At 36.0% G+C, this 16,063-nt stretch overlaps 1 protein-coding gene across 5 annotated transcripts in view; it reads right to left on the reverse strand.

Moving 5' to 3' along the window:
* The window catches only part of LOC106538409 (spermatogenesis-associated protein 7), a 51,147-nt gene that overhangs the window by 14,180 nt on the left and 20,904 nt on the right, over nt 1–16,063 (reverse strand). For 2 of the 5 annotated variants that reach the window (XM_087717787.1, XM_087717788.1), the window contains exons 3-6: nt 12,871–12,963; nt 8,639–8,686; nt 1,603–1,724; nt 45–472 (exon numbers count right to left, since the gene is read on the reverse strand). In XM_087717787.1, the coding sequence (XP_087573913.1) occupies nt 45–472; nt 1,603–1,724; nt 8,639–8,686; nt 12,871–12,963 (691 nt within the window). Of the gene's footprint in view, nt 1–44; nt 473–1,602; nt 1,725–8,638; nt 8,687–12,870; nt 12,964–14,690; nt 14,876–16,063 lie in introns of all 5 variants that reach the window. The other 3 variants (XM_087717790.1, XM_087717789.1, XM_087717791.1) reach the window with 3 other exon arrangements.

Below are 16,063 nucleotides of genomic sequence, written 5' to 3' on the forward strand. Positions count from 1 at the left end.
AACTATTGGTAAACCTGTTGATAATAAGCTGACAAACCCTTTACCTGTAAACATTTCTTGAGCTTTTGTGTGATTTTGTATGAAGAGAAAGGCTCTTCTTCCTGCATGGGTGGTTGTAATATCTATAGTTTGAAAGAAATGATTTACTTGCTGTTTTTAAGAGCTTTGGGGTAAAAGGGTGCTTTGTTTCCGTAAACCAATCAGCATGTGTGTCCAGTAGATCTCCACTAGTAGATGTCTTCTTAGGCCTCTGACGCAATTTCCCAGGAGACAGGGAAAGAGATAATGTACATGGCTGGAGTGAATTTTTGTATGTACGAGATAAGAGTGAACCTTGAATATCTTCTGCTTTCAAAATTGTGGGCTGGAGACTTGCATACATTTTCTTGGACCGCTGGGAAGGCTTCTGCTCCTCTTTTCTCAAAGGAGATGATCTTGGTCTTGGAACCAAATCCAGATGATTTGATAACTGCTGAGAATTTAGGAAAAATGGATAGAACATTTTAAAAATGTAACATTCTATCTGCACTCTAGAGTTATATGCCTGAAATGGCAATAAAGGAGAACAAATATAGCAGATTCAATTGTTAAAAAACATAGGTGGGAAATCAAATTCTATCATTCCACACTCCAGGAAGAAATTGCTGTTTAGAAGTTTTCCCATGTTTAAAATCAAATGTCTCCAATAAAAATGGCAACATAGCAGAGTAAAAGTTTAGCTGCACTACTTTATCACGGCAGATTTTTTTTTAAAAAAAGGAAAGATACAGTCTACTTGCAGAAGAAAAATATCAAGCATATAAAACTTTTGTGTAAGCACAGGCTTTCTAAAATGCTCCTTGGCCTCCTCATTCCACCTTCATTCAATTATGGGTCAAGAATTGGTGATAGGTAAATTGTACTTTATAAAAGGATATGATTTAAAATCCGCAGAAAGTTATCTTTAGGCTGGAACTGACATTATTAAAGAGGCTTCCGTTTTCCATGGACAGGTCTTGCAAAAATATAGATGGGAAATCAAATTCTATCATTTCACACCTAATGAGGAAGGTGGATAGAATTATGAAAATATGAGTAGGAAGAAACACTTTCATTGGTTCCTCATCCTACTGATATTCATAATAATTTTACTTCACAGGATCATCTCAAATCACATGGCTCATTTTGCTGAAGGGGTGATAAAATAGAGTTGGAAAAGATAAATGAAATTTAACATTGACCACAATCCCTAATTAATTAATTAATGTGATTAACTAATTAGGGATTGTGGTCAATGTTAAATTTAATCTCAGATTAAATTTACATTTAATAATGTAATTTAATCTGAGCAAAATCAAATCAAATGAAATAAACTAAAACCACAGAGAGTTTGAAAATACATTATTCTTACTGCTGCTGAACTAGCGTCTAATAAAAGTGTTCAATACCTTAGGAAAATAAGTTTTTTTATACAGACAATTACAGTATTAAGCTTTCCCTAATTTAGTGTTTCATTCATTCTCTGAACGAAATGGTTTTCATGCACTCAACAGACACTGCAATACAGTCCCTTGGAAGAGGCATTCACTTCCTATCCATTGCCTGCATGGCATATCATCTTACATTGTGATTCTTAGCGGAAACACCTCTAGAATGACATGATGGTGTAGAATGGATCAATGCTACTTCTTTCTTGAATTTTTCAACAGCTTTGATGAGTTTCTCTCTTTTCTGTTGGTCTCTGTCTGTAATATGAAAGTTTTGACACAAAAAGTTATCATCTTTCCTTATCATCTTCTAATAAAAGAGACTATCTGTAGCTCAGGGTTGAATTGTAGAGTCTTCGATGCTCACCAAGCTTGGGTGCTTGCTTGCAGATCCTTCTTTACCTAGCAAGATTGCCTACTGCTCAGCATTTTCTTTAGCGTGGTGTAGCTACACATTTAAATCAAGCTTGTCCAACCACTTGACTTGCCTCAGCCACACCGAGTGAACAGGAATTGTCTTGGGCCATGTATAAAATATATAATTTAATAAATAACAAGCTTCATACATATTAATTATGATCTTGTGGAGCTGCATTACTAGTTGTCAAGGACTACATGCCTGATTTAAAAGGTTTGGGAGAAAAAGCTAAATCAATACTTTTTAATGTCTTATTTTTTCCCTCAAAAAAAATTCAACCCCTCAGCAAATTTTAATAACAGGTAAAATGTTATTATTAACAATATTGAGCCAAAAAAAATTCTGTATAACTTTTGTTTTTGATTGATATTTGAGGACATTACCATTTTATATATATATATATATATATATATATATATATATATATATATGTGTGTGTGTGTGTGTGTGTGTGTGTGTGTGTGTGTGTGTGTGTGTGTGTGTGTGTGTGTGTGTGTGTGTGTGTGTGTGTGTGTGTGTGTATATGTATATGTATATGTATATGTATATGTATATGTATATGTATATGTATATGTATATGTATATGTATATGTATATGTATACACACACACACATACGTATACGTATACGTATACGTATACGTATACGTATATGTATATGTATATATGTATATAATATATATATATATGCTGGTCTTGTTGTATTCGAGTCTTTTCCCGTGTAAGATTGAGATTGTCTTGGCAATGTTTCAGCGAGATCTCACTCGTCATTTTCCAGCTGGTGATTTTGGCTTCGTGTTTGTGCAACCCGAATACAACAAGACCAGCATACCTACACCCGTGAAAACACAGAAAATAGATTTAAAATTTCCAGGAAAGATAAGAAAAAGAAACCTAAACAATAGAAAATAGTTAAAATCGGGCCAAACATTTCAAAGGTTGTTAAGTGAAATTAAAATTAGGGGACATCCATTTGTGTGTTGCTTTTGACTTGAAGAAGATGGAATATAAATTAATATGGCTTTCTTATATGGCTATTGCTATACCAAAAATACTTGATTATCTAATAAGATTATTAGATAATCTAACAATATGATTAAATTATTAGAACTGAAGAAAGCAAAAGAAACTTAGGGTGATGACTTTAATTAAATAATCTGATAGAAAAGATATTTTGGGGAATCTATTTTTTCTTGAAAAGTAGAAACATTAGATTCATATGTTTAAATTTATTTCATCATGTGAAGAATTTGTACATTTGTGAGGAAAGTGAACATTATGGAGAAGTGTACATACTACATTTACCTGCAGGCAAAAAGGGATACAACAGGAACACGGTAAGAAGGAATTGGTATAAGAAATGTATTTCCAAATACTGCAAGTATAGAAGGGATAGCTATAATAAATTGGGTAACATGACTGCAGAAATCCAGAAACTGAGCCATTCAATTTCTGCCCCTTAACTGCTTTGAATTGTTGGGGACACTGTAAAGGTATTTGCCTGTCACATCTCAATTCAGAATAACAGAGTTGGAAGAGACCTTGAAAGTCTTTTAGATCAACCCCCTGTTCAAGCAGAAGACCCTATACTATTCCAGACAAGTGGCTGTCCAGTCTCTTCTTAAAGGTCTTCAGTGATGGAGCCCCCACAACTTCTGAAGGCTAGGCATTCATTCATGATTGTATAGGTCTCACTGCTACATCCTGGTTTATAACATGGTTGGAAACCCAGAATGTGGGATTGCTAAGTGAGCAAATGAGTATATCATAAGAGGTGGATTCAAAGATCATGTTCCAGTGGAGGTGAAATAATCTGGGAACATACAACTATGAAGATAAAAGAGGTTGAAAAATAGTAAACATTTATCTCCTATCTTACTATGTATGTGTAAATTATAACAGCTAAGAAGTAATGGATGGTATATCCTATGATTCCCTTAGGTCTTAATTTATCTTGTAATATACTTCTTCCAAGCAGATAATAATATACACCATGAAAGGCCATGCTAAATCACACTGGCTGTGTATCTAAACAATAACGCTGCAGAAGCTTATACTTTTAATTATATAATGCCAATTTTCTTCTGCACCATTTTTTTCTCTACCTGGTTTCAATTTCTGTAGGCATCAACTATCATAAAAAGTCCTCTATATTTATGCTTTGCTATTCATTGAATTACTTTTTCCCTTCCATTAGCTGTAAGTTCTGAATTGTAATGGACTAAATATTAATAAATTAAAGATGTGAATTATTGAATTTAAATTTTAACAAGTTAAGCAGTGAATTATTAAGTTAAATGTTAACAAATTAAGAACAATGGATTATTAAATTAAGGATCAGTATTTATCATAATCCTTTCTGCTTTATGCAATAACCTGTAAAGCATTTTAATGAATGTGTATTTCTCAGCAGTAATCATGTTATGACTAAGAAAACATTTTATCCATTACTTGAATGAACACAGGTTACTGAAAATTCCATCAGACAGAAAGCTGCTAATGCCATAAAATCACTCTAATTACCTAATAAAATATATATTTTTCTGTTGTTAAGCAAAGATTAAGTAGGAACCAATTTTGAGAGCCATGAACATTTCTGATATCCAAAAAAAACAAAAAACCCAACCCCTTGCACATAAGACCAGCTAAATATATCACAATTTACAGTGCATTTCTATACATGTTCATTCAAAGAATATTCATTGCACTTAAATTCATTATGTAATAGTCATCCCTTCAGAAATCACTTCAAGTCCAACTGCTTATCAATGACATCACATATTTTAAAAATAATCCAAAAGTGACTCTGGTATTAAATTAAAACTAACTTTTAGTGGCAAAATTGGAAATTGTTAACACTTTATTTCCACAAATTGCTCCATTGAAAAGTACTGTACCTAGTTAATTCAATAATAGTTACATCTGAAAACATCTACTTAATATTTCAAAGCAGTGATATTCCTATAACATGAATCACTCTTGCTATCATTTTTCGCTTCGTCAGCCATTTATGCTAAGCTATGCAGATTCTGCTATTTCTCCCATGTTAACGTAACATCATTTTAAGATGTTTTTAAGGAAGTGGCAGAATGCATGCTCAGCAAATATTTTGTTCTGTAATAAAAACTAAGCTAAGAATCAACGGAGGAGCGGAGAACTGAAAAAAAAACCTCTACCATACAGTAATCAGTTTCTTAGATCTTGTTCAGAAACCATTTCAAAGTAATTTGACAGAGAAAGACATTAAAGCAGTGTTTCTCAACCTTGGCAACTTGAAGATGTCCGGACTTCAACTCCCAGAATTCCCCAGCCAGCATTCCAGACATCTTCAAGTTGCCAAGGTTGAGAAACACTGCATTAGAGCTTAGTAAGATAATTCTTTTACCTTAAATTGTGATAGTGATTCCAAAGAATCTTTTCATACACTCTTTTGGGGGCTTTTTTCATTTATTGCTTATTATCTATTAATAGTAACAGCAAAAATAATTTGTGTAGATGCCATTCATGTACATTGTACAAGGCATTTTGCTCAGAATACAATTGATAGGACATTGCCCCCAAAGGATTTACAATCTAAAAATCAACAAAGAGAAAGAAACAAAAAAGAAAGAGGCAATCATTCTGAAGTTATTTTAATGAAAACCTCTTAGGCCCATGATGGTGAATCTATGGCATGTGGGTCACAGGTGGCACGCAGTACCCTCTCTGTGGGCACATGAGCCATTGTCCCAGTTCAGACCACTTCAATTATGACCTGTGACTGAGACAGAACATTCTAACACGGGGCTTTATGTTAGAATACAATACAATGGAATGTGTGCGTGCTTCCTGCCAGCCAGCTGGTCATCGGGTCTCTGCCGTGCATGTGTGGCGACAGGGCACATACAGGGGGCATGCCCACATGTTTGGGGGGCTGCATGCACATTGCATTTTGGGGATTCAGGTGCATGTGTGCGCATTTGCATACCACAAACACACTTTGGGCAGTCAGTCCAGAAATGGTTAGTCATCACTGTCTTAGACAAAGATACTTGTTATAAACAAAACAAAACCTTATTAGTCTATATATTCCATGAGGGGTTAAGAACAGTGACGTGCGGTCAGCTTTAGAGCTGGTGAGGCACTTTTTAGACTTGTGGACTTCAACTCCCAGAATTCCACAGCCAGGCATGCTCAGTTCTGATTTAAAGCGACAGCATTCTTCCCCCTTGCAAAATAAGTTTTCCCATTTTTTTCTTCTCCCTCCCCCTCCTTTCTCCCTCTCTCCCTCCCTCCCTCCCCCCTCTCTCAAACAGACACACGCACACAAAGAAATTGGATCCCTCACTCACTCTCAAGCAAACACAGAAGTTGGATTGGATATATTTTCCAAAGGCTTGAAAGCAGCTCCTCTGCCATACCCCCCTTCCCCTGCTGCCTTCCGATCAAACTTTTTGAATTCCTCCCCCCTCCCCACACACGCACCTTTTTCCAGCTGTTTCAGAGACGATTACAACTCTGCTTCTGCCTGCCCTGCCCTGCCCTGCCCTGCCCTGCCCTCCCCTCATGAAAGGCCAGAGACTGAGCTAGTTGCTCCCAGAGAACTCTAAAAAGCCTCTAAAAATGCCCTCTACAGGAGGCAAGAGAATACGTGCCTCATTTGCATAAGGAATTCTTCACATTTTAACCCTTGGTTATCTCTTAAAAGGTGAAAAATTCCTTATGCACAGGAGGCCCCTATTTCTATGGCCTCTTCCTATGGTTAACACAAAGCACTGTTCCAAGTCACTGTGAATCTGGTAGCAACTACCTTGGATTTAATTATTTTTTAAAAATTATTTAAAATTCTTTCCTTTTCCTAATGTCTGGTGAGGCCACGCCTCCCCTACCTCAAGTGACTGCATGTCCCTGGTTAAGAATGAGAAAAGAAAGTTTGGAAAACGAACAATCTAAGGGTTGGTTAAGAATATTGGAGTTGGATAAGTAAAAATCATAATACAGCATTAAGATATCAGAGCAAAGGAACAGATAAAAGATTATAGTACATCCAGAAGATATGTTTCCCATTTTAGCAGGGGCAAAACACATGCTATAGATACATGACTCATTGCTATTGTTTTAAAACATTCAAAATGAAAAAAAAAGATCATTTTGACACAATTACATGATGCAAAGAATTAATTCTCTGTTCTGCTTAAAATGTCAAATATTCATAGGTAATGAGTTCTTCTTCCAGTGGATGGACTCAAGCACAGGTTAGATAGCAATGTGTCATTTCACGTTTTCACTGAAATGTTGGATTACAAAATCTTGGGAAAATACTTTGGCTAAAGGCTCCTGTAAAAAGAGCTTCTTTACTATTGTGGTCCTTTGGATACAGTGATACATTGTCCAATTTGTGCTTTCTGGCATATTTTATTTCATTTTATCATTTTATTTTTCTTGTTACTTATTACATTCCCTTGTTTTAATTGTTATAAGTGCTCAGAGTAGCTGGGAGGTGGGTGGCATACCGATTTGATACGTAAGATAGAGTTTATTCTTTAAACTCAAGAATTGGTTTTTTTTCTGATAAGTCTATATAAGTTTCTTAACTTTTTTGTGCCCCATGAGAATCTGGTGAAACTACCAATGCTTTGTCAAAAAATGTATTCTAGTACCTAATATAAAAATATGGATATAGACTGTATTACAAAGGAAGCCAAATAGATTCAAATACAGGTTTCAAAATATTAAAAAATAACAAATATCACATACAGTGATAAAGGTGCATCCTTATTAGTCCATTAGATAGTAAACAATGCAAAACTTTTTTGTTAGAGTACAATCATTTTAAATAGTGACATTTATTGAAGTTAACAAACAGTTGGGGGGAGCAAAGGCTATAAATTACATTGTTGCATACATACAATATGCAATGAAAAGCTACATTTCAGTTAATGGCTGGTAAAAAATTAATCTGCCTTCATTTGTGGTAAAAATAAAGCTACAATTTGTTCTCTAAGTTGAGTGTCCCTGGACTCCAAGTGAAGAACTATAGTCTACTGCAGTGGATCTCAACCTTTGGTCCATGCACCCCTGGGGGAGGTGGTTGGCAATGTCATCACAGGGAGTACACGAAGGCTTGAAGAAATGTTAGGATTTAAATCTTGAGTTAAATCTTGGTAGCCCATGGCCATCACCCATAGCCACAAAAGGTATTTAAAGGGATCCATGATGAAGAAGAGGTTGAGAACCACAGTTTTATTGTATATTTTCTCTCTTTCTCTCTCCTCTTTCTTACCAATTGCCCTACATTTTCCTCTTTGCACAGTGCTATTGGCTCTTATTCTCTTTTGAGTGTTAGGGAGAACATAGCAACCATCTGAAATCTCAATTGGAATATTTCATGACTGTTAAGTGTAATTGTTAGAAGGTTTCAAGAGGTGCAGAATTTATTGATTTTGAAGCAGAGTTTCATGTCATCTCTTAACACCTCCAAATTCTTCCCCATCTTCAGTCATGTTTGAAAAGCCTCCTTAGGTGGCAATTGTTACTCTCTGATCAGTTTTACTGCTACTCTGGGATATCCTGTAAGAAACTTGGGAGTACATGTAACTGAACCTTTTCTTTTTTGTTAATGATACAATCACCCGCCTATGAAGTACACACGTCCCTCACTTAAGCTTGAGAGCTGGGGCTAGGGGACAGAAAGAGAAAGACTCCAAAACAAACATTTCCAGTCCAAACAAAACAAAACCAGAAATTATTTGGAAAACAAATCAAGTTGTACCTACATTTAATGCTTGTGTTTAAACTCTTTGGAGCAGATGAATCAACAGCAGCTGAAGTAACAACAACAAGAAAAATGTTTATCTTCTCAATGCAGTATTCCATTTTCAAATACAGAAAAAAAGAAATAGCTTGCTTGCAACCAATAGGAAACAGAGGTTATTGAAGCCTGAATTCAATTAACTTCAAGCTCTTAAGGAATCTTATTTAGATGTTTTGTTTATAAATTAACTGATGATAGCTTCTTTGTTGAATATGAAGTGAGAACTTCTACTGGTGCAACTGTTAAAAAAAGTATAATATAATTCACATCCTATATCATAATTCATATCAAGGAATAGTTGTATGATTTGATTTTGCTTTTCTGCTTAAAGTACACCCTGTTTCTCAACTTATCCAAGCCAAGCAATGTACCTGCAGTGTTTTAGGGACATTATCGGCATACATTTTTGTTTTCAAAGTATCCTCCACAACTTTCCCCTTATTTCTTTGGCACTTTGTATACCTTTTTAAAAAAGTGATGCATATTAAAACTGTTTAGAAAAGGGAAGAAATTATGCAGGCCTATAAACAAATAGTATAAATAGTTTGAATTTCTGCCGAAAAGCAAGAGCTTCTGTTTTAGCTCAATATAGAATGGGAACAAATGTTTCTAAACTGTGGTTGCATATACTTCCAAATTGACTTTGCTACAAAAATTATGCAGATCCTTTTGAGAATGGTGAGCTTACTACTGCTTGAATCTTGATTGTTAGTAAAAAAAAATTAAGGCTTTACAAAAAGCCTGATGGGAATTAAAAATGGGGGCAGGCAGATTGAATAATAAGAATTTCCACAGTTCAGCAAATTTTACTCTAGTAATAATGGGTATAGAATATAGACAGTCCAGTTTTTAGGCAAGATGCATATTCTGCAGTTCTGTACAATACTAATTCAAAGCTATTGCCCTGTTAATATATTTTCATTTATTCCTTTAGTATATTAAGGATTATTCTAGCCTTTCTTTTCTAGGTGTCTATAATGGCTAACAATAAGATCATTAAGTAAAAAAGTGAAAGTAGTAGTTTTTCAATTCACCTAAAAATTAAAGTATATTTTATCAAATATAAAAAATACATTTAAAATGTATAAACATGCTCATTCAGGAGAAGACTTCAAATGATCATCTTTAGTACTAATTTAGCTAGCAGAAGCAGAAAGATGTCTGAAGATGAACAGATGAAAGCCTTTGAGACTCAAAGGGAATACTTCCTTCTAATTAATTAATTAAAACAAGGTTATGTGCAACCTCCCGGAAAGTGGGTTTTTGGGAGTCCCCTCCAAAGCTGCTATAATAAATTAGTGATAATGTCCATTTCCTGCTTTTCTACCACAGGACCATAGAGCAGGCAAGCGCCAGAGCAGATTGTCAATATCTTCCATATAATATTAGGAATTTCTTCTTTTAGTTTCGATGAGATCATCTTACGTTTCTTCAGAAATAAATGGTCATCAGTGTTTGCAGGGTTTAAGCCAGCAATGCATAGAATCCCCTTTTCTTTCTTTTATTAGACACGCCACATATCCTTTCTTTTATACAAAAGGTTCCCTGGGGGAAGAGGGTGGAGAGCATTCTTTTCAAGAGGGTGACCTGATTATTTACAAATGGTTTTGTTTTATTTGTAAGCTGCCAGGAGTTGTCAAGGTATTGGTTGGCCTTGAACCTTGATTACATAAATAAATAAGAATCTGGGATTCTCCTGACAGGGCAAGGCTTCATTTTGATAGGAGAGGAAAAACAGAAGTGGTGTCAAATACAGGTCACAGGATTCACAACTCCCAATCACTGCTGAAGCCAGATTAGTTTCCCCCTTCCGCCCAGAGTTGGCATCAAACCCTAAGCAACTTCTATGGCTCTTTGTTTTAGAGAATCCTATACTCCAGGGTGTTCATCTTCTCTTGGACAAAACACAGCTATAATTTCTTCTCTCTTATAACATAGGGCAGTTCATACAGATCAGGAGAAGAGCATGTCTAGTTTCTAAAATCATGATAAACCCAACCAAGCTAGAAGAAAAATGTCTTTGTAATCCAAAGTTTACCTATACGTAGGCAAATATATATACATATTTTTCTTCATGATTGTAGTCCATGAACCAAAGAGAACAGCCATGGACATAATGTATTATCAATATGCTGTTTCGTTCATACCCCTCAGAGATCTACATAGGATTATCAAAAAGAAAGCATGTTTCTGTATGCTGCCTAAACTTTTTTGTAGAGATTTTGCTTGGTGACCCACCTCACATCTTTGAATGTGATGTTAGATTCTCCAGTAGAACTCAGAACTGGATTGCAATGTTTGAAAATCAAATTGAAAGCAGTTTCATTAGGGGAGCAATGAAGAAATTGGCTTTGAAATCTCACTGGGTCAAGAAATCATCCTTAAACATTTTACCTCCTGGAATCTCTTATCTAGAATGGGAAGTATCAGAACATAACTTGGATCCTTGTCATCTCTGGATTAGACTAATGCAATAATGCAAGGACTTGGGATTGCCCTTGGAAACCATCCCAAAAGTTTTAGCTCATACAGAATGCAGCAGCCCATGTTCACCAGGCCTGTCCTGTTACACTGATCCTGCATGACCCATAATAAATGGCACTGTGTTTCTGTTTCTGTTTGCTATTTTTTAAGCTGTATAACAGGACTGTCAAACTCGTGGCCTGCCTGCAGGCCAGATGCATCATGCACTGGCCATGCCCATGCCCAGTTTAGAAAACTGGGGGGAGGATTGTGATACGTCACATGACGATGCAAGTTTGACACCCCTGCTCTATATGGCTTGGTATCTAGCTATCTAAGATACTACCTTTACCAGCTAGATTCTGTCTAACTGATCCAGACTGCCAGGCAATATCTACTAGAAGTCCCTGTAAGTACAATAGGACCACATGCATTGCCTGGGGCAAATCCTCTCCCATAGAAGAGCCTGCTCCCACCCATAAGCAAGGGAAGTGTCTATTCTTATGGTCTCTAGAGGAGAGGAAAAAAAATTTGTAGAATGCCTTAAGAATAACTACAGAGGCTTAGGGACATATAGAACTAGACTAATAGAACCATGTATGTATGTATGTATGTATGTATGTATGTATGTATGTACGTACCCTGCCTTAAGAGCCGAGGTGGAACAGTGGTTAAATGCAGCACTGCAGGCTACTTCAGCTGACTGCAGTTCAGCAGTTCGGCTGTTCAAATCTCACCGGCTCAGGGTTGACTCAGCCTTCCATCCTTCCGAGGTGGGTAAAATGAGGACCCGGATTGTTGTTGGGGGCAATATGCTGACTCTGTAAACCGCTTAGAGAGGGCTGAAAGCCCTATGAAGCGGTATATAAGTCTAACTGCTATTGCTATTGCTATTGCCTTAACAGACCTTCCTATTTTTCTCACAACTCTGTGAGTGGATTGGTCTTAGAGAGAGTGACTTGCTCAGTCATCCAGCTGGTTTCCATGGCTCAGTGGGGATTTAAACTCACTGTCTCTTACTTTTTAGCTTGGTGCCATAACCACTAGACCAAACTGGCTCTCTGTAGCAGTTGTATCATTAATTAGAAGTTATTTTATATGTTATGAATACCTACCTTCTAGAGAAAACTACAACTGAGGCAGTAGATAAACTGCTTAAATAAAGGACTGTTTTTCACACTTACAACCAACAGTTGCAGTGTCTCAGGGTCACGTGATCACCTTCTGTAACTTTCTGACAAAGTCAATGCAGAAGTCAAACTCACTTAACAACCATGTTACTAACATAATAAATGCAATGATTTACTTAGTAACTATGGCAAGAAAGGTCGTAAAATGGGTCAAAATTCACTTAACATATCTCTTGCTTAGCAACAGAAATCATGGGCTCAATTGTCGTCATAAGCCAAGGCCTACTTGTATCTTAAAGGACAGTAACAGAAATTTTAAGTTAGCTTAGGCTAAACATTGAAGTTTAGCTTAGGCTAAACTACCTAGGAAGCGGGCATTGGACAGATTACAGATTTTGTCCAAGATAACATAGAACTCGTTTTAATTTTTTTTTTAGACAAAACTGATAGATTATATAATATAACATTTGGAAGTGATCTTTTAAAAATAATATTAAGACATTTGAGTTTGAGAAAGATGCACACTTTTAGTTAAACTGAATCCAACTTAACTACAATTGTCAGATGACTGAGGAGAAAAGATATTTTATTTAGCAAATACCTTTGGCGGCGAGCAGTTTTCTGTAATGCACAGCCATATGATCTTGAACAATGTACTGGCTTGAGAGCTTGCAGGAAGAACTTGGAGAAAAGGCTGAGGAAATTTTTAAAAATTGCTCTAGTTAATAGATTTAAGTATCTGGCACATTGATTTCTGAGGAATTCTTATACTTCTAAAGAAATGCATTTTCTGATTGTGATACTTGAAGTGGTATTTCAGTGTGACTTCTTTTTGTACTACTTTATGATGAAGTAATGAACAAATGAATAGAAATAAATAATGAATGACATCTTTGTATGTATACTTATTAAATCCCCATTTCTTGATGTGGTAGCTCTTATATATAACTCTTAAAGAATATTATAGGTTTAATCTCCATTTGTAAAGATTTAAAGATTTATTTATTTTTACCTCAGGAGCTAAGAAATAGAAAAAGAATTATGGAAGTCCATTTTTCTAGGAATACAAACTCCAAGCTGGATTTTTTGTATTAGTCTCTCTCTTCCAAATTGTTATTTTAGTTGTTATAAAGGAAGGTACATGAATGCAAAATATTCAGGAATTTGGAATGACTGTTTCTTCTTTCTGTTCTTGTTTTCCAAACTTAACACTTGGTTAAATGTTCATCTTATGCACTATTCATTTTATCATTATTTAATAAAAAAATATTCTGGTGGAAACAAAGTCTCAAAAAAGCTGAAAACAAGAGAAAGAAAGCTGCACAAGTTATTAAAAAAATTAAGGCCAGTTGCTGAAAAGCAAGGGGGAAAGTGAAATGTGTCATTTTCTTCCCATTTTACATGCAGGGACAAGTTTGATTTTCAAATCTGTTCCAGATGAGCTCCAAGATTAAAGTACAACAATATGAAGTCTCACAATCCAGCTCTAACCCTCTGAAAGTGGCCTCCATAGCATAGAAGATCTTATTTCTGAAAGACAGATACAAAAAAAGCTAGACTGGAGTTTGCTAAACTGCATGTTCACAAGTCCTTCTGGGAGAATGTCCTTGGAGCAGATGAAACAAAATTACAGCTTTTTGGTAAGCAACAGCAACACAGAAGAAGAAAAAATATCATTTTAAAGAAAAGAGCACCAGTCCTACTGTGAAAAATTGAGAAGGTTTTATAATGTTATAATGCTGTTTTTTGTCTCTGATACTAGATGCATTGAATCTAGGCAGGACAAAATAAAATCAGAACATATCAAGGCATTCTGGAACTAAATTTCTGACAGTTAGAACAATAAATCAGTGGAACAACTTGCCTCCAGAAGTTGTGAATGCTCCAACACTGGAGTTTTTAAGAAGAGATTGGACAACCATTTGTCTGAAATGGTATAGGGTTTCCTGTCTAGCCAGGGGGTTGGACTAGAAGACCTCAAAGACCCTTCTAACTCTGCTCTTCTGTTCCGTTCCACTCCACTCCACTCTATTCCATTGTATTCTAACATAAAGCCCAGTGTTAGAATGCTCTGTCTCAGTCACAGGTCATAAATGAAGTGGTCTGCTATGAGTCCTGACCTGAATACAGAACATAGAATATAGAACATCTATAGAAAGAGCTCGCAGTTGGGACAAACTCACAATTAGGAGAAAGAACCTATCAAACCTAAGTCAACTACTACAGTAAAAGTAAAGGTTCCCCTGCACATACATGTTAGTAGTTTCTGGCTCTAGGGGTGGTATTCATCTCCATTTCTAAACTGAAGAGCCAGCGCTTCCGAAGACGTCTCCGTGGTCATGTGACCGGCATGACTAAATGCCAAAGGCGCACGGAGCGCTATTTCCTTCCCACCAACGTGGTCTCTATTTTTCTACTCACATTATTTACGTGCTTTCAAACTGCTAGGTTGACAGAAACTGGAAGAAGTAATGGGAGCACACTCCATTACGCGGTGCTAGGGATTCGAACTGCTGAACTGCTGACCTTCTGATCGACAAGTTCAGCATCTTAGCCACTGAGCCACTGCATTCCTCAAGTCAACTGCTACAGAGTGGAACAAATTGCTGTTGAGAAGTATAAAAGTCATATTTAGAGCTACAGAAAGTCTTTGATTGCTGTTATTGCATCAAAAGAGTATGGTACAAAACATTATATTGGGGTACTAATTATGTCCATGCCATTTTTATTTGTTTAATTATTTGCAAGACTAAGCTTTCCAATTGCTACACCTAAACTACGAAACATCTGCTCAGAAAATTAAGTTTGCACATTTTCTTTTGGATTTTTCCAGTGATGAAATCAACCATATTTAGGAAGGCATTTTTTTCCAGATAAAATGTAAATTGAATTAGATTTTTTTAGCAACTGCAGCAATCTTGGAATGTATAGGTATATTCAGAAAATAATTCTTCTGTAGGAAATTGAACATAAGAAGTTTTCAATATTAATAACATATTTATTTCAAATAGAATATACATTGAGAAATGTATTTGTAACCTTCTCTAGAAAGCACGTAGCTCTGAAGCAAATAACATTTTGCTTTCCCAAATCTACCCAATGCTTATACAGTATCAGAGGTGGGTTGCCAATTTTTCTACTACCAGTTCAGGTGCGGTCCTGTGTGCGACACTTCTGTGCATGCACAGAAGTGTCTGGGCAGGTGGGAGGAGCCTTGCCCCACCATTACTAATGGTTCGCCCAATCCGGGTCAAACCAACAGCAACCAACCTCTGTACAGTATGATAAGAATCTAGATAAGTGATTTTAATTATTTCAAATAGGGAGAGCCTAATTGTTATCAAGAATAACAATTAAATTGGTCCCCCCTCTTTTACACTCTATAAAATACATCTGGTAAACTATCTCTCTGTCTGCTTCTCAGCTTTTCTTTGAGCAGAGCAATTTTCCACTGAGGTTTGTTTTCCAACTGTGACACAGGTTTTTGGCTGGTTTTCTGCAGGTAGATAATACTGATTTCAAACAAAAATGAGGTTAGGAATCTGAAGTTGATTTTCCTCTTCCCTGATTTACATTGTTTATATCAGTTGAAGCTTGGATTTGCAGTTGAAAGCTAGAAATGTGATTGATTGGTAAATCCATTGCATCCTATGAGAGGCAATTTTAATTATCATGTTAATCTCTATATTTTATTAACAGCAACAGAGAAGGCTAAAGCAATCTTAATGAAAGTTTAATAAATGATAGGCACTCAGGGTCAAGCTGTCCTGTTTTGCAATTTAAAGGCAAAATAT

The sequence above is a fragment of the Thamnophis sirtalis genome, unplaced genomic scaffold (genome assembly GCF_051295495.1).
Source record: "Thamnophis sirtalis isolate CommonGarterSnake01/CBP01778 unplaced genomic scaffold, rThaSir2_p1.2 scaffold_6, whole genome shotgun sequence".
Taxonomy (NCBI): domain Eukaryota; kingdom Metazoa; phylum Chordata; class Lepidosauria; order Squamata; family Natricidae; genus Thamnophis; species Thamnophis sirtalis.